At 37.0% G+C, this 17,805-nt stretch overlaps 3 protein-coding genes across 4 annotated transcripts; 2 read left to right on the forward strand and 1 right to left on the reverse strand.

Annotated features, from left to right (window-relative positions):
- Positions 1-850: 850 nt before the first annotated feature.
- LOC109170494 (phospho-2-dehydro-3-deoxyheptonate aldolase 1, chloroplastic-like) lies at positions 851-4,340 on the forward strand. Its single transcript, XM_019319630.1, has 5 exons — positions 851-1,516; positions 1,658-1,932; positions 2,418-2,694; positions 2,807-3,052; positions 3,874-4,340. Exons 1-5 carry the CDS (start codon positions 938-940, stop codon positions 4,123-4,125), a joined length of 1,629 nt encoding a protein of 542 aa, XP_019175175.1. The 5' UTR covers positions 851-937; the 3' UTR covers positions 4,126-4,340.
- A 1,132-nt stretch (positions 4,341-5,472) lies between these two features.
- LOC109170047 (F-box protein At1g78280) lies at positions 5,473-13,532 on the forward strand. Of its 2 annotated transcripts, none has more exons than XM_019318983.1 (16): positions 5,473-5,899; positions 7,052-7,162; positions 7,261-7,316; positions 7,411-7,553; positions 8,149-8,346; positions 8,424-8,623; positions 9,455-9,554; positions 9,685-10,260; positions 10,458-10,580; positions 10,904-10,984; positions 11,061-11,389; positions 11,515-11,769; positions 12,031-12,115; positions 12,249-12,438; positions 12,928-13,096; positions 13,226-13,532. In XM_019318983.1, the coding sequence occupies exons 1-16, from the start codon at positions 5,730-5,732 to the stop codon at positions 13,362-13,364; spliced, it is 2,925 nt and encodes a 974-aa protein (XP_019174528.1). In that variant the 5' UTR covers positions 5,473-5,729; the 3' UTR covers positions 13,365-13,532. The 2 variants fall into 2 exon arrangements, with proteins under 2 accessions (XP_019174528.1, XP_019174529.1); XM_019318984.1 differs by having other exon boundaries at positions 5,474-6,731.
- A 37-nt stretch (positions 13,533-13,569) lies between these two features.
- On the reverse strand, positions 13,570-16,813 carry LOC109170050 (serine/threonine-protein kinase SAPK2). The gene is made up of 9 exons (XM_019318988.1): positions 16,212-16,813; positions 15,988-16,062; positions 15,304-15,405; positions 14,853-14,906; positions 14,690-14,782; positions 14,529-14,621; positions 14,330-14,434; positions 14,136-14,234; positions 13,570-14,017 (listed from the first exon to the last, which is right to left on the reverse strand). Exons 1-9 carry the CDS (start codon positions 16,329-16,331, stop codon positions 13,745-13,747), a joined length of 1,014 nt encoding a protein of 337 aa, XP_019174533.1. The 5' UTR covers positions 16,332-16,813; the 3' UTR covers positions 13,570-13,744.
- Between the last annotated feature and the right edge of the window lie 992 nt (positions 16,814-17,805).

Below are 17,805 nucleotides of genomic sequence, written 5' to 3' on the forward strand. Positions count from 1 at the left end.
ACCAAAAATATTTCTTTGACTATATGATCCTACAAGTTGTAACTCATAGAGCATGGGATATTAACTTCAACCTCGACAGTACGAGGTCTAGTCCTGTGAGCGTAGACTCTACTTGTTTTTTTCAAATGAGGAAATTAGAGGTTGTGAGTTTAATTGGTAAGTGAGTTGAGACCTAGATTTGAATAACATTTGTTTGAGTTGTGACAGCTATATGAGAGAACGATAAAGGATTAGGGGAGGAAAACAAATTATCGCTAAAGTAATGGCTCTGATACCATGTGAGAGTGAGATCTGAATAAACACATTCACCTTCTAACAAAGACAATAAATAGAGAACAATACACAGAACCACACACTCCAATAATGTTCTTCATAAAACCAACACCACACACTTCAATAATGTTCTTCATAAAACCTACCAACTAGACAACAACAACATCACGCACAAAACTCCACACTGTACTTTTTAAGGTAATTTTTAAAACAATACGTGTTAAAGAGTTATAATATGATTTATTCAAATAATTCTTTATGAAACATTTGTGAAGCAAGGTAATAATCCTTACAAGAAATGCAGCATATAACATGGCAAGTGGCAGACTTTTTTGGCAAAAAAATAAGTATAAATTTTCAATTTGTATTAATTGATTAGTTGTAACAAAAATGAGTGAAACTTGTAAGCTCCAAATTAAGTAGGTGGGATTGTGGGAACCAAACCATGTTTGACTTGTACTAGTCCCAATACCGAAATTACCAGAATGTCCCCCTCAACTACCACCATCATCACCCCTGGCCCCACCCTTACCTCCCCCTTCTTCTTCCTCCTCCACCCACCATTGCAACCCTGCGCTTATAAAACCCTCTGCTTTTCCCCTCTACCTCTCTCAGGTGCCACTCATTGTCTGCAGAGCGTTACAGACATCCTCGTTCTTGAAAAATGGCTCTAACTGCAAGCGGTGCCAACTCTCTCCTCGGAAACAAAACCTTTGTTCCAACTCAACAACCTAGTTTGTCTTCCCACACCCATGTTTTCTCCACCAAGAGCGTCAGATCTGTGAAGCCAATTTCAGCCATCCAATCTGCCGACTCTTCCAAATCCCCCATTGTGTCTGACAAGTCTTCTTCTAAGCCCGCCCCGCCCGCCGCCGCAGCCGCCTCCTCAGCCGCCACGGCCACTACCACCGTTTCGAAACCCGACGCGGGTAAGACGAAATGGGCCGTGGACAGCTGGAAATCCAAGAAGGCGCTGCAGCTCCCCGAGTACCCGGATCAGGTGGAGCTCGAATCGGTCCTCAAGACCATCGAGTCTTTCCCCCCGATCGTTTTCGCCGGAGAGGCACGCAGCCTTGAGGAGAAACTCGGGGAGGCCGCAATGGGTCGGGCCTTCCTTCTCCAAGGCGGGGATTGCGCCGAGAGTTTCAAGGAGTTCAATGCCAATAACATTAGGGACACTTTCCGGATCCTCCTCCAAATGGGCGCCGTTCTCATGTTCGGCGGTCAAGTGCCTGTTGTAAAGGTCAGAAACCCTTGACAACGAATTCAAAATTCCATCTTTGCTAATTTTTTAAACAATTATAGTCTGTCTTGTCCTATTCTTGTGTTCTGTAAATGGAATTTATGATATATAAACAATCAACTGGAAAATTGTTATATATAGGTGGGAAGAATGGCTGGGCAGTTTGCAAAGCCAAGATCAGACTCATTCGAGGAGAAGGATGGTGTAAAGTTGCCAAGTTACAGGGGAGACAACGTAAATGGAGATGCATTTGATGCAAAGTCAAGAACCCCAGACCCTCAGAGGCTGATCAGAGCATACTGCCAATCTGCAGCTACTCTGAATCTGTTGAGGGCTTTTGCCACTGGAGGGTATGCAGCTATGCAGAGGGTCACTCAATGGAACTTGGATTTCACAGAGCAAAGCGAGGGCGATAGGTATATTCTGCTATCCTAATTTACTCTTATAAGGAATGTATTAGTGTATTTCTGCCTTATCATACTGTATTTGGTGCACCATATATTAGTATATCACTTGTAAATAAACCAAAGGAAGAGGGGAAGCATTAAAAAAATGAAAGCAATAAACTCTACTTTTTCTTCAAACTCTATTGTTTGGCCTTAGTAGACTTTAAGTTGTTTGTATGTGACCATTACTTTAGCAAAGACCGTACAAAAACAACAAACTCTTAGTCTCTTAACGACCATGAATTTGTTCGTTCTGATAATATATCTTGAGATTGTAAAAGGTCTTTGATGCACGACCCCTCTTGGTAGTACTCTTTTTAGGATTTAGTCTAACTCTAGATTTTGATGCTGAGTTTGTCTGAAGACTAGGTTGATATTTGTTCATTTCTAGGTGGTCTAAACCTAAGTAATAGAATTCATAATCACTGGGTTGTTGTTTTTTCTTGGCTTTTCAGGTATCGTGAACTGGCTCATAGAGTTGATGAGGCCCTTGGGTTTATGTCTGCTGCTGGTCTTACAGTGGATCATCCCATCATGAAAACCACTGATTTTTGGACATCTCACGAGTGCTTGCATTTGCCATATGAGCAGTCACTTACCAGACTGGATTCAACATCTGGACTGTACTATGACTGCTCTGCCCATTTCGTTTGGGCTGGGGAGCGTACCAGGCAGCTAGATGGTGCCCATGTTGAGTTCTTGAGGGGAATTGCTAACCCTCTCGGGATTAAGGTGATTACTATTATCTACTATCTAGTGGCTTCTTTGAGCTTTGAATGAATATGTGGTTTCATAAAAGGTCTTTGAATTGGAATGCTAATCGAATGAATGCCTTATACTATAGGTGAGTGATAAGATGAATCCGGATGAGCTAGTCAAGCTCATTGAGATTTTGAACCCTCAGAACAAACCTGGGAGGATCACAGTAATTACAAGAATGGGAGCAGAAAACATGAGGGTTAAGCTTCCTCATTTAATCAGGGCAGTCCGAAGAGCCGGGCAAATTGTGACTTGGGTTTCTGATCCTATGCATGGAAACACTATTAAAGCTCCCTGCGGTCTTAAGACTCGACCCTTTGATTCTATCAGGGTAAGTATTGGCATTCCTATTTCTAATTCCTCAGACTTTGAATGATATCCAATAACGATGCCTTCTATATGCTCTAGTGGGATAAAAGAGAAAAACAAATGAACTAGGTGATAGTGATCTTGTCTTGCACAGCATATTGCTTCTTGAAAAAGAGGGGTTTTCCTCTTATTTACTCCTACAATTCTCTTTAAATTACTATCTTTAGGCACAACTAATTTTTTGGGTTGATAGGGGTCATAAGGCTCAAAATAGTACTTATTAGCACTCTATAATTCTCTGAAAGCAATGGGAATGGACAATTGCATCAATAATTATGGAGATGTATTGCATAGAGGGTTCCACTTACGGGGCTAAATGAATTATTTGATAAGTTGATAATTTAGTTTTTCGTTCTATGGTGTGGGGCTGCTAACTCAACAAGCCACAAGTGATGGTAGAATAGGTAGTGCCATCATGTCCCTTGACAAGAACAAGGCCAATAAAGTGAACTAGACAGGACATTCGTAAAAGTTGAAGTGGAAAATGCAAGGCCAGAGAACACATCGTTTTCTGCATTGCAATGGTAGTTGGGAGGTGGTTGCGTTTACATAGTGGGACCACATTGGTTGGTAGGTGCACTGTTTTCTGGTTTTTTTCCGCCACCAACTTTTGCTGGGTTTTTCCTAGAAGATGCATGGAAATGTTTTGAAAATTTAATCAAGAATGAATGACTAAATAGTTCATACGACAGAGACATTTAGTCTTCTATATTTCATTTTAAAAGAAAATGTTTTGAGAATTCATCAAAGAATTCCCTAACGTTATACACCACTTTGCAACAGGCTGAAGTGAGAGCGTTCTTCGATGTGCATGAGCAAGAAGGAAGCCACCCAGGAGGTGTGCACTTAGAGATGACGGGCCAAAACGTGACAGAGTGCATTGGTGGATCACGAACTGTGACTTTTGACGATCTGGGTTCCCGCTACCACACCCACTGTGACCCTAGGCTGAACGCCTCTCAGTCCCTCGAGCTTGCATTCATCATTGCGGAGCGCTTGAGAAAGAGGAGAATTGGAAGCACATCAGGACTGTAGAGAGGGTGTTTGAGGTTGCTGTCTTTTGTTTTTGTCCCCTTTCGTTTTCCTTAAACTATGGTTGGTTGTATTAATACGCGCTTAGGTTTGATGACACCATGTCTAGATTATGTTGTGAGCTATTGTGCATACTGCAAGAATATGTTGTATGAGAGTTCCGGCATTTCGCTTCCTATGTGACTATGAATGAATAAAGAAAATTTTGCTTGCGCAAATACATGTCTCTGCTGTTTCTATAGAGATGAATGTGTTAAGGTGAGTGAAAATATGAAGGAAAATGTTATTATGATATAGATTAATACCATTACCACCCGGGCCCAGTGGTTTATTTAAGCTTTAAACCCATATCAACTTAATATGGGCCAAAGTGTGGCCCAGCTTTTATTATATACATCAAGTTTTTCAGCTTACGCTAAACTAATTTTAAACTGTAAAACTTAACAAATTTTTTGAATATATATTATTTGATAGTATACAAAATAATGTATATTCAGTATTCAAATAATGTACTTTCAGTACTCAATGTTTATTTTACCTTTATATTTATAATAACAATATATTTTTCCAGTTGAGACTAGATTTAAGTTTTGTTTTCATTTCATCCTTGTGTGCACATCTTCTCACTCCATTACATTTTGTTGACTTTGTTTTAATCAACTATTTACAATTATTTGCGTTCTAACTAATTACCACATAGATTTGTCGATTTGGTAGTATGATCATGTGGATGATTTAGTGCCTCTACTAATCACTACTCAACCACCTTGGTTGACACACCCTAATCAATCACTACTAGCCCAAACGATTTAGTACTAATACATTTTGAGACAAATTAAACTGTTCATCATGTTTCTAAGTGCAACCCCAATAAGGGATTTGTGCATAAGTTTTAAAGAAAAATAGTAAGGCAGAAGAGAGAAAGGGGAGAGTTCCTCCTGTAAGAATGGAGATTTTGTCATAAATGAGGACCTCATCTCTTTCTTTATTTTGGACCACACCACACAGATGCTGTCAGCGCAATAATAGTCATTCTTTTTTGTTTCTTGTTTTCTGCAATTGTCATTATTTTTACTTTATTTATTTTCTTCTTATTTTCTTTTTCTTTCTCTCCCTCATCTCTATCCTACATAACTTCTTAATTCTTGTACAAAAAAAAATCTATTTATTGAAAATGCCCTAAGCAGTCTTGTTCTATTAAATTTATTATTTATAAAATAAATTATTAATATTAAAGTGAATATTAGTGATAAATACTTGCTTTGAATAAGGTATATTTTTAAACTTCAAATGGTGAATATAAAATCTAAAAGAATTGTTTAAAAAAAAAAAATCTAAAAGAACGAATACAGCGTCGCGACCTAAAAGTAAACGAGATAGCCAGAAAAAATAAAAAAATAAAAATTCCGCAAAGGTCGTAGATATGGCGCGTTCGTGTCTTTCGCACACGTTATTGCCGCGCTCAAGAAATTAAAAGCAATTCTCACGCGCCGCCGTGCTGCCTAAATTTTACGCCATTCGCATTTCAAATGCTATACAAAAGCCAAAATCCGAAGACTATTAATTTCAATTCTCCGGTTACTGGTTTCATCTTAAAGCATTAAAAGATGGAGGTGGAAGAGAGCTCTCAATCACAACCGTGGCCTATTGAGGCAACACCTCTAGATCGGCGATTCTCCGCTCTAGGAGACCTGCGAATTCTTCCTGATGAAATCCTCTGCGCCATTCTGACTTATCTATCTCCTCGAGACGTAGCTCGCGTTGCTTGTGTTAGCAGGTCTCCACTATAATTCCAACCGATTATCACAATTACTTTAGCTTGCGTTTTCTGCTACTAGGTTGAACTTATCTTATTGTTTTATCAAATAGCTCGGCCTCTATTATGAAGCTGTGTTTGTTAAAGAATGTGTTTTTATTTGAATTGGTGAACATGTGTACTTTCTCACTATTTCATTGATTGCCTTTTCTTGTTTCTTATTTAGTCCGTTAACATTTTAGATACATAACTTCTTTGTATGTGGATTTTGCTGATGGATATGACACTTGAATTCAAAGGGTCTAAAGTTATAATCTTTGTATATTTTCTGGGCCGCTGTTGAGTTAATTCGATACGAATTGTTTGCAAGTAGAATAGCTTATTTTGGAATATCCTTATATTAGAATCTATTGAAACTCCAGTATACTACAGGGTAAAAATTAATTCCAAATACATTGGAGCTTCTCTCACTGTTAATTGTTTGTGGACATATATCTGGATCAAGTTGCCGGTCAGGTTCGGTCTCATTTGATAGGGAAAAGAATTGATAGCAATTGATAGAGGAACTGATAATACCAATGGCAATGAATTAATAACTGCTTCTGTGTCATATTTGCTGGATCGGCTGTTGGCCTTTCCATTTATACATTAATATGCCTGCGTCATTGTGCAAGGGCTTATGAAAAAGAAATGTTTGGACTTGCAAACACTATATGATCTACACATTGTGCTGGAGATTCTTGACAGTAGAGTATCCACATTATCCTTCTTCACATTGTAGTTGAGATGTTGGGGAAAAAGGTTAGGGAAGATGGTATACAGCTTACAAAAACTGAGATTTGCTATTGCAAAGGTACAAGGAGAAAATATTTTTCAAAGAAGTGGATGATAATATAGTAAGACAGGAATTGGAGGTGTACTGTCCTCAAATTGAGCATTTTAAATGTGCTTGTCTATTCCTGAGAAGTTATCATTGATGCCTTTGGTCATGGTCAAGAAAGTTTAGTCTAATAATTTTACTTGCAACCATTCAACTCCAGTTCCATATTCTTGTCTGCCAAATGCCATTTAGATTTTAGGTTAAAGGAAAATGTTAATGCCACCTGTCCATTCCTCATGTTTTATTTATTTATTTATTTATTTATTTTTGGGGTGTTTTTCTTCCTTTTGTAGTGTATTGTACATATTTTGCAATGAGGAGCCCCTCTGGATTAGCCTATGTCTTAACAATCTACAGCATCCGCTGCAGTACAAAGGTTCCTGGAAGAAAACAGCATTGCATCAGTATGGTTCTGAAAACACTCTGAAAATTTGCTATGCTGTATCTCGCTTCTCTCAGATCTTCTTATAAATAAAATTTTATTTATTTATTTCTTGTGTAGGATGGACCTGCCAATTGAAAGTGATATACTCTGCCAGAAACCACTGCGCTTTGATGGTAATGGAAGTTTAATTTAGGGTTTAGTGGGTTCCTTTAGCAATTCTGTCAGTTCCTTCTTCTGCCAACTTTGATTGGAGTCTGTCTGTTGCAGGATTCAATTCTCTCTTTCTGTATAGGAGACTATACCGGTGCTATACTGCACTGAATGGTTTTGCTTTTGATAATGGAAATGTGGAAAGGTCTAAAAACCTCTCTTTGGAAGAGTTTCATGATAAGTATGACGGACAAAAACCGGTATGGTGTTTTGTGACTGATTAAAGTGAAAAATGTGCACTAATATGTAGTTAAGAATCGATGCATCCTCCTTTCAATTAACTAATACTCCATAATTAGTACTCTTGAGTCTTGTCCCATTTTATTTGTCATTCTTACTCTTTGTAGGTCACACCAATTCTTCTTTCCCCCTTTTTTATCCTGTCATTTTCTTTCAATTTTAAAATTGAGCTTTTTTGTATCAATAAATTTTTTAAAAATATTTTCTAAATAAATTTTATTTGCAAACATTAAATTGGTTGGTATAAAAATTGGACTTGGAAATAAGTAGAGCCAATCCTCGTCAAATGAACCATACATATAAAATGGAACCAATGGAGCAATTATTATGTTGATGGAATCATTCCAGCCATTCTCACCTCATTTGTTTCTTGATTTTCTTTTAACTTGCCCTAGCAAACTGATATAAAGAGATGGGGATAATGAGTCATTTACTCTATCATCTTGTTTGATGTGGATACTCTTCACTTGATTAGACAAGTCATGATAGTTATAGTGCTGTATATGCTTTAATGCTCACATGGATTACCACCAAAGCACTAACACTTCAAAACAGGTTTTGATTGCTGGATTAGCTGATTCTTGGCCTGCTAGTAATACATGGACAACAGAGCAATTAGTATTGAAGTATGGAGATACGACATTTAAAATATCTCAAAGGAGTCCTCGGAAAATAACTATGACACTTAAAGACTATGTGTCTTACATGCAACTTCAGCATGACGAGGATCCTCTATATATTTTTGATGAGAAGGTACCTTCATTGCATTAGTATTCATCTCATGCAGTTTATCCTGCCACTTGTACTAATGAGATTCATGATTTATACAGTTTGGGGAAGTTGCTCCTGGACTACTTGAGGATTATAGTGTTCCACACCTTTTCCAAGAAGACTTTTTTGATGTATTGGATAGGGAACAACGCCCCCCTTATAGATGGCTGATTGTTGGACCAGAGAGGTCTGGTGCATCTTGGCATGTTGATCCTGGTCTTACTAGTGCATGGAATACTCTCCTATGTGGGCGTAAAAGGTAAATGGTAACTTGAGGATTACAAACCTCTATAGTTCATGCATTTTCTTACCCTAATAAAGCGGTGGTGGCAGGAACTTTTACTGAGTGGCAAAACATGTATTAGTAATAAAGCAACATCTCATAAGTCATAACTAGTACTACGTACTATATACTACATTGATTTCAGTCTATGCAACATGTAATCTATAAATCAACAAATGAGTCTTTTCATCCTTTCAAAATTATTAATATCATTGATTTTTACTAAAAATATTGAACTATTACAGTAATAATCAATTATGAAAACAGTTGACTATTATTGAAGACCTATTAAAAGGACCATTGCATGAGTTTCAGGTAAATTTCAATATATACTCTGTAGTAAACTAGAACACACTTTTTAATTTGCAAAATGATGAAACCAACACTTAAGCTTTACTACCTTTTTAATACGGAGTAATCAAAAGAGAAGTTAATCCATGCACATAGGGATAATGTGTGTGTATAGGACTGCTTATAGGTTGGAGAAAATGTAGCGTATAATCTATATGCATTTGACAAGCAGGTGATCTTCTTCTTCTTCTTCTTCTTCTGTTTTGTTCAAAGTATAAGTAATACATTAGATCACATAATTAATGGTCTAAATTGGAGTACCCAGAAAAGAAAAGAACAGTGTGATTGTAGGACTGCTTATAGGTTGGAGAAAATGTAGCCTATAATCTATATGCATTTGACAAGCAGGTGAAATAGGCCATTTGCCTTTGAAAGCCTTTTGAACAATTTATACTTAGCAAGCTTTACATATGTGAGCAGTCCAATAGTGGTAAGTAATATCTTTGCTTTAAACAGGTGGGCATTGTATCCTCCTGGAAGGGTACCTGCAGGAGTGACTGTGCATGTGAATGAAGAAGATGGTGATGTCAATATTGACACTCCATCATCTTTGCAGGTAATACATAAATAAATAAATAAATAAATAAATATATATATATATATATATATATATATATATATATATATATATATATATATATGATTGCTTTTTCTTAATTAAATATATTCTTCTCGTGTTCCTTCAGTGGTGGCTGGACTTTTATCCCCTTCTTGCTGATGAGGACAAGCCAATAGAATGTACACAAAACCCTGGAGAAACAATATTTGTACCAAGTGGATGGTGGCATTGTGTGTTAAATTTGGAGACCACTATTGCTGTTACACAGAATTTTGTGAATTCAAAAAATTTTGAATTTGTATGCCTGGATATGGCTCCTGGTTACACACACAAAGGGGTCTGCCGTGCTGGATTGCTTGCCTTGGATGAAGGTGTCATTGAGGATGTTAGAATGAATATACAGAGTGTGGAAAATAATTTTAGCAACTCAGACTTGACTAGAAAAGAGAAGAGGACTAAAGTTCCCCAACACATCGAGGATTCAGACTGTGTAACTGCTAGAAACGGTGATCCTGAATTTAATGACACTAGCAATCTGGAATTTTCTTATGATATAAACTTCCTAGCCATGTTCTTGGATAAAGAAAGGGATCACTACAATTCTTTATGGAGCTTAAGTAACTGTATTGGGCAACGAGAAATGAGGGAATGGTTGTCACGGCTTTGGCATAGAAGACCAGTACTTAGGGACCTAATTTGGAAGGTATAACCTATTCTTATTCACCGCTTCTCCGTGCCTAGATTTGAGGCTTTGAATTCCTTGGCTTGTCCACCTAATATATAAAATAAATCGCATAAGGAAATTCAGCTATAATCATGGGCGGAATTGGTTTGAATTCTATTTATCTTTTTAAACTATATGTCTGACTCCTAGCCATTTTTTAATCTGAATTGGCCCAGGGAGCCTGCATTGCTTTGAATTGTAGCAGATGGTTTGAATGTATGGAGGAAATTTGTGCCTATCATGAGTTACCGTTACCTACAGAAGATGAGAGGCTGCCTGTTGGGACAGGGAGCAATCCTGTAAGTATTTGGGCAAGAACATAACTTTCATTCTTTAACTGATATATATGCATGTGTATTTAGCTTAGTACTTTTAATGGAGTAGTTTGTTGGTTATGTGGAAATTTGAAGGTTTTGAGGATCTTGTGAGCTTTGACAATAAGCAAAGATGGATAGTTCAAGTGCATGTGTGTATTGTGCATAATTTATATCACATGTGTTTATATATCTAAACCATTTTTTTAAATTATTATTATTATTTTTTTGGGGGGGGGGGGGGGGTGGGTGGGGGGTGGAAAAGATATACTTTGATCTTTGGATTCTTAAGTTCTACTTTATGACAGGTTTATCTTGTTTCCAACAATGTGATAAAGATATTGGTTGAAGGAGGGTTAGAAGCTTCACTTCATTCTTTAGGGACTGAGGTATCTTCATTGTCCACTTTCTTTTATGCCCTTTTATTTTTACTGTATTCTTATGCTCATGTTTACACATTTTCAGCTCGAGTTTTACAGTACTCTTAAGAAAGTTAACTCCCCTTTGAAAGAGCATATTCCTGATGTTTTGGCCAGTGGGATTCTCTATATTGAAAATGGATTGTGTAGAATTGTGCCTTGGGATGGAAAAGACGTTCCTGAGGTGATTTCTAACTCTGTTCCACTTCTTGGTAAACATCGACTGGGGGATTATCCATATGGCGTATGGAGCAAAGGACAATTTGAATATAAAAAGGCAGGAATGTCTCCACATGAACTGGAGACTAGTAACAATTTGAAAGTATGGCCATATGTTGTGACTCGAAGATGCAGAGGAAAAATATTTGCAGATCTGTAAGTGGGACATCATTTTAACTTACAAGCACAATACTCTGGTGTTACTGATTTCATTGATATTTTCATCAGAAGCATTCTTGCAGCTGTTTTATTTTATTTTATTTTTTTGGGTTTATTTGCAGAAGAGAAACTCTGTCGTGGGAAGAGACTCTGAGCTTGGCCTCCTTCCTGGGAGAACAACTGAGGAATCTTCATCTTGTGCCATATCCATCTTTGAATTTTTCAGCATTCTTAGGAAGTGACGAGGAAACAGTGCTTCCCCAGTCTAATGGTTGTGTAGGGCTTCTTGGGAATGATAGTATTCCAGTGGAGTGGGATTTGTTCATAAAAACACTGAACAAGAAGAAGGAAGATGTTTCCAACCGCTTGATGAAATGGTATGCCTTATTTGCTACAATTGATTTTTTTTTTTTTTTTAAATTCCCAAGGCTAATTAACATGTCCATGTACTTCTGTAGCACGTTAAGCCTTATTAATCTTTATTCTCAGTGTTGCAAATGACCTCACCAGCTACCATAAGCTGTCAGGAATGCAAATTAAACAATATTTCAGTTTCTCCTGTTATCATGTACCACCTGGAATTCCTTAAAGTTTGAGAAATATTGGGCTTGTCTAAATCTTTTCCCCCCAATTTGCAGGGGTGATCCAATTCCTGTTGCTCTGATTGAGAAAGTCAGCGAATACTTACCTGACAACCTAGCAAAGCTCCTTTTTGTGTCTGAGGTTGGTTTTGGGGTTCTCTTAATATACCAGTATTCTTTTGGATCTTTCTCCATCGAACAAGAATGGGAGCTCCAAAATTTTCACTCTTATTCTCACAATATACACATTGATTGTTGATTTTACCCTTATTAAGGATACCGTGGGAGTTGACAAGTCTTGCACCTGGATACACTCAGATATAATGGATGACAATATCCACATGGAACTATCTTGCCTTAACTCTTGCTCAGCAGAGAATAGTAACTCGACTAACAGTGATCACAGTGAGCAGAAAAGTTCATGGTTTGCAAACCACATACTTGACTTCAGCAATTTGTCTATAGGTGAGTTCTAACTTAATTTCTTCTTAAGTAATTTTACTTTGCTATGTTGGTTTTTTTTTTTTTTTTTTTTTTTTTTTTTTTTTTTTTTTTTTCACTGAACTCTCTCTTTTTTATCCTGTTGGAGATATGAAACCAATTTTCCTAGTGGCAATAGATTTTCTTAAATAATTGTATTTACAAAAAGAAACTAAATCATAAAATATTTATCCAGTTGCTTGCAACACCAAATAAATCTGATATGGACTCTCATATTTATATTTTGAAAATGAATTCCCGTCACAAATAACCAATTAGTTATAACATTTGAAGGTAAATGCATTTTGATCTGATTCTTAGCTTCAATTGCTTTGATGTCCACCTGCAATTTGCAGCACTCACTGAGCTATTTAAGATACTCAAAAGAATACAGCATAAATTTTAAATTTTAGTCGTATTCATTTACAGGTTGCTACTTGCTACAATTTTATTTGACCCAGTTACTTTTGACAGGTGACCCCCTCTTAGATCTGATTCCAATATATCTGGATATGTTCAGAGGAGATTCACGTTTATTGAAGCATTTTCTTGAAAGCTATAAACTCCCATTATTAGGGCGACAAAAACTGAATGGAGTAGCAGCAGATAACAGCAAATGTGCACGACTGTCTTATCAAGCTATGTAAGTTGGCATTTAGTCAGATCCTACGTTTCATTAATCTATCATATCAACTCTTCTAAATCCGTTTTGGGATCAAGTTATACTAGACAGATTGATTAATTCTGTCTGAGTTTTTTTATGTCCATACAGGTGCTACTGTATTCTGCATGATGAAAATGTTTTGGGAGCTATTTTCAGCATCTGGAAGGAACTTAGGAAAGCAAAATCATGGGAAGAAGTGGAGGAAACTGTATGGGGAGATCTCAACAGTTACAAGGGCTCCTATTAGCCAGCCATCTTTCCCATTTAGCCTTGGGGTATATACACTCTTCATTATTTTTGTTAACTCCTTTTAACATTTACTTGTACGTTGACATGGCACACATTTTTGTCAATATGTATGGCAACTATGATCACAAATCTTTATTTTTAATAAGTAAAGGAACAATTACGAGCCTTGAGAATATTTGATATGCTAGCGATGTATTTGAGTATGAGTATATGGTGTACCATGGACAAAATTATAACTTGCTCACATATAGACAACTGTTTTTTCACATTATAAACACAAATGTTACACAACAAGCAAGTTAACCACTGAGAAAATCTTGGGACAACACCTCTGTTAAAAGATTTGTTGTTTTTTTTTGTCTATAGTTGTGGTTCCCATCACAACTCAGACACAAAGTCACCACTTGTTTCTATATCTTCAATATCAGCATCATCCAAATCGTCAAGTTCCATGCTCCCACCAAAAGAATACGTTCGAGTTCTGGGCAACTGAACCACTGTTCTTGCCTCCTGAATTATCGACGATATTTCCTCCATGCTTTGGGAAGGATTATTTACATCCATGCACTGATAGCTCCCTCCATCCATCAGTTCTACAGGCAAGTTCTTCAGAAACCATGGGTGCCTTCTTATTTCAGGAATGGTTATTCTCTGAAAAACAGGTAAATAGCTTCAACAGTATATCAAAGTATTGGTACAGGTTCCATTGCAGATAACAAAGCAAAAGATTATCTAAAATGGAGTTGGTTCTTGAATCAAAATAGTTTACCTCTTCAGGGTTAGCCACAAAAATTCTTGACAGAAGATGCCGGCACTCAACAGAAATGCGAATATTATCAGGAATGGAGTATTGGACACCGAGTATTTTCTGTAAAGGGTGAAGGAAAGCAGTAAGTAATAGTCTGCATCTCGTCTCAAGAAGGGTGTTTCTTTTTTCTTTTAGATTGGGAGTTAGTTACTCACAACAATGGTCTTTCTGAAATTTTTTGGATCACTTGGATCTTCAAAAGGATAGGCTCCAACCAACATCACATACAATGTGACACCACAAGACCAGATATCTGCAAGCTAAAGATTTCAATGGTTTCTCGATTAAATGTCATTAATGCAACAAATGATTCCAATTGTAGTACGAGAGGGAAAATATGAGATAGGTTAGCACCTTCCCATCATATTCTTTCCTTGATAGGACCTCGGGAGCAACATAAGCGGGTGTTCCCACAGTTGATTTAGGTTGAGAATGAAACACATCTGACTGCAAACAAGTTTAAAAGGATTTGGTTTGCTGAATCATAAGTTTTATATGATAATAAAATTACTAACCTTAGAGTACCCAAAATCACATATTTTGACACGCGGGGCTATACTCCCATCTAGTAATGTGTTTTCCAATTTGAGATCCCTATGGCAGATTTGCTGCAATGCAAACATAAATATGAGCAAGAAACAAGAAATGGGGAAATAAAACTACATTTTGATGTTATACCATCGAATGGCAATAGCAGACGCCTGATATCAGTTGTTGAAAGAAGAACCTCGCCTGAGCCAAACAAGAAGAAAGATCAAGCAATTGGTCCACTAAATACTAGAATACTAAAATTAGCCAGTTGGAGGACCCCCACCATTTCAGGAATAAGTAAATCAGCTGAATGATTTCCAAGCTATATAATGTTTACAGTAAGAACATAAGTTTCACGATAATGGAACTTAGAAATACTCGGCCATAGCTAAATAGAATAGCAACAAGCTGACATATTTCAGTTTCACACTAGAACTCTAAGCCGAGCTGTTTTGACAAGAGGGGGACAGATACATATAAAAAGTACAATTCTCAGTAACCTTTTAGCTCATCTTTGAGATTGATGGGTATACATAATACAGATTGAAGCATAAGAGATATGAATGAACTATATCTATATTCATCATGTCATACATACCTCATCTTCGTTAAACCTTCCAGCACTACATATCCTTTCAAAGAGCTCTCCTCCAGCAGCATACTCCATAACTATTGCCAGATGAGTCGGTGTCAGCAAGACCTGGAAGAATCCAGATCCGTTCTCATAGTCCAAAACAAGTATAGCAAAGCTCAAGGCAACAATATGGAAAAAGGGAACCTCATAGCCGCTTAACTATCTTTGAAATTTCTTCTAAGTATTTCAACCATTGTAGCCTCTCTATGAATGAATGAGCTCACAATGCCATTCATGTATCTACCAGACATCAGAGTTAAAACTTAAAACTGCATTCTATTCGATCCACGGCCATGCTACTATATATCTTCATTTCCCACACAAAAACTCAGCTTATTATCAATACTTTTAAGGGGTGTCTTTTTCATTCTATTTATGATGCAGAGCATCAACATCCATGTCCTACTTTATAAGGACAAAACCATGTTTCCAAAGAAAAAAACAAGAATCTTCTAAAATGAAAGCAACCTAAGCCTTAATGGCACACCATCAGATGACTTAGACAACATAAAAATTCTTACCACCAAATTAGCAAATAGCAATAGAGGGAGGATTTTAATTGCTTGAAAAGAATCAGACATATAATTAATGCTCCATAAATGAGAAGAAACAGAAAATTCAACTGTTTAAAGTAGCCAGGTGAGCTACCTCCTTGAATCTGACTATATTAGGATGCTTCAATGATCTGTGATTCATGATTTCCCTTTCCACGTGTTCATCAATCTGCAACCCATAGAAATAAGGGAGACAAAACACAAAGAAAATGATACTCAGTAATTTATTACAACACCAGAAAAGGAAATACACAACTAACCAGATAGAGAAATAAAAGGACTCAAAAATAGGGAGAGAAAAAAAAAAAGGAAAGAAACCTTTTGCCCTCTTTCAATGAATTTAACAGCAAAGAGGTCTTTGGTCCTCTTGTCCCTCACAAGCTTGGCAACCCCAAAATTCCCCGACCCCAAATCCTTCACAATTTCATAGGCATCCATGACACCAACAAATAAAATTGGAATTTCAAGAAAAAGATGAAATCTTTATTGGTTTTTTCCCCACTCTTTGCAATCCCATGAAATGCTTAATGGGAACTTTAACAAGCTGGGCTTGAGAGATATCCAGAAAGCACCGAAAGCAAAGAGGAGTGGTTTGGCAGTGTGGTTGGGAGCAGAAAAGAACAGCGCAACGACTCAACGGGGGGGAGTAGACTGCGTTAGGGAAGACCGCGGAGCGAGTGGGAAGTGATTAGACACACGTGGAATAAAGCGGAAGGTTAGAAGAACGAGGCATGAATGTGTCACCTATCACACTACGCGACAACCTTGATTTTGTGCTGTCTGTCTGAGGTTTCTCTCTTTCCTTCCCTCTTCCCTTTCTTTTTCTTTTCACTGTTCCCAATTCGGAAGGATCGGAGTATCAAAAACAGTGTGAAGTTGGAGAATCCAAATCCGGAATTGTTTGGCAGACATCAATGGGTCCCACATACCACCACCTCAAAAACTGGACTGGATAAATCACTTCACCTCTTGCCTTCGCAATGAAGAAAAAGCTGCCACGCTGTAAGCGGAATGCCCGCTCTTTTCTGGGCCCTAATATTTGGCCCAGCCCATTTTTACTAAAACGACCCAGTTTTGGACTTCATTGGGCCCAAAGACCTATGGGACATTTGGTGTGGGCTTTTGGATGGATCCTTTTTTATTGGGCTAGCATCTCGACCGCAAATTATTTTGTTGAAATGTTTACAATTTACATACTAAATATTCATAATTTACCGTTTAAAAGATTACGATTTGTATACAACAAACACACAATATTAATATATATTATGATTTGATGACCATGTATTGTATTTATAAATTCTCTTTTACAATTGTTATGTGTTTTGATTTAGAAACATAATTTATATTTTATAAGTTTCACAATTATAATACTAAAAATACACAATTTATATATCATTTAAGAGTAGAGTCCACCCTACAAGGTAGATCTGGTCCATAGTTTAACACTTTAACAACTCGCATCTCGACAGCAACATGCAAAGAACAAAGCAATAAGCAAAAAGACAAAAAATAAAAAATAAAAAAACAAATTAATGATGTGTAATAATTTTTAAAAGAAAAAGAAGAAAGAATATAAAAAGGAAACAAGTTGCCACCGTCCCCTCCGCCCTCGCCACTATGGACGGTTGGCGTTAAACTAGGCTCAGAAACGCCCTGCCTTTTGGATTAACGCCCCTAACCATATTCCTTCCGTTTGGGATAGCAGTTGAAATCCCGTATTCTTTCAATTTTTTAATTAAATAATTAGTAAGCAAACTATTAATACGAATACAAAATGTATAGTCAAATTCAAACCAATCTAGATTAGTTACTGATTTTTTAACTAGGCCTGCTCAAGTCAATGTTTTAAATAGCTAATCTTTTTTTTTTTTTTTTTTGAATGACACGACAAAAATTCATAATAATTATC

The sequence above is a fragment of the Ipomoea nil genome, unplaced genomic scaffold, assembly GCF_001879475.1.
Source record: "Ipomoea nil cultivar Tokyo-kokei standard unplaced genomic scaffold, Asagao_1.1 scaffold3321, whole genome shotgun sequence".
Taxonomy (NCBI): Eukaryota; Viridiplantae; Streptophyta; class Magnoliopsida; order Solanales; family Convolvulaceae; genus Ipomoea; species Ipomoea nil.

What these genes read in the sequence shown, in the direction of transcription:
- LOC109170494 (XM_019319630.1), top strand. Translation starts at nt 938, where the DNA reads ATGGCTCTAACTGCAAGCGGTGCCAACTCTCTCCTCGGAAACAAAACC. An exon ending in GTCAAGTGCCTGTTGTAAAG is followed by an intron (nt 1,517 to 1,657) that starts GTCAGAAACCCT and finishes TGTTATATATAG; the next exon opens with GTGGGAAGAATGGCTGGGCA. An exon ending in GACCCTTTGATTCTATCAGG is followed by an intron (nt 3,053 to 3,873) that starts GTAAGTATTGGC and finishes ACTTTGCAACAG; the next exon opens with GCTGAAGTGAGAGCGTTCTT.
- LOC109170047 (XM_019318983.1), top strand. Translation starts at nt 5,730, where the DNA reads ATGGAGGTGGAAGAGAGCTCTCAATCACAACCGTGGCCTATTGAGGCA. An exon ending in AGTATGACGGACAAAAACCG is followed by an intron (nt 7,554 to 8,148) that starts GTATGGTGTTTT and finishes ACTTCAAAACAG; the next exon opens with GTTTTGATTGCTGGATTAGC. An exon ending in CGACTGTCTTATCAAGCTAT is followed by an intron (nt 13,097 to 13,225) that starts GTAAGTTGGCAT and finishes ATGTCCATACAG; the next exon opens with GTGCTACTGTATTCTGCATG.
- LOC109170050 (XM_019318988.1), bottom strand. Translation starts at nt 16,331, where the DNA reads ATGGATGCCTATGAAATTGTGAAGGATTTGGGGTCGGGGAATTTTGGG. An exon ending in GTGATTTTGGGTACTCTAAG is followed by an intron (nt 14,622 to 14,689) that starts GTTAGTAATTTT and finishes ACTTGTTTGCAG; the next exon opens with TCAGATGTGTTTCATTCTCA. An exon ending in ATTTCAGAAAGACCATTGTT is followed by an intron (nt 14,235 to 14,329) that starts GTGAGTAACTAA and finishes CACCCTTTACAG; the next exon opens with AAAATACTCGGTGTCCAATA.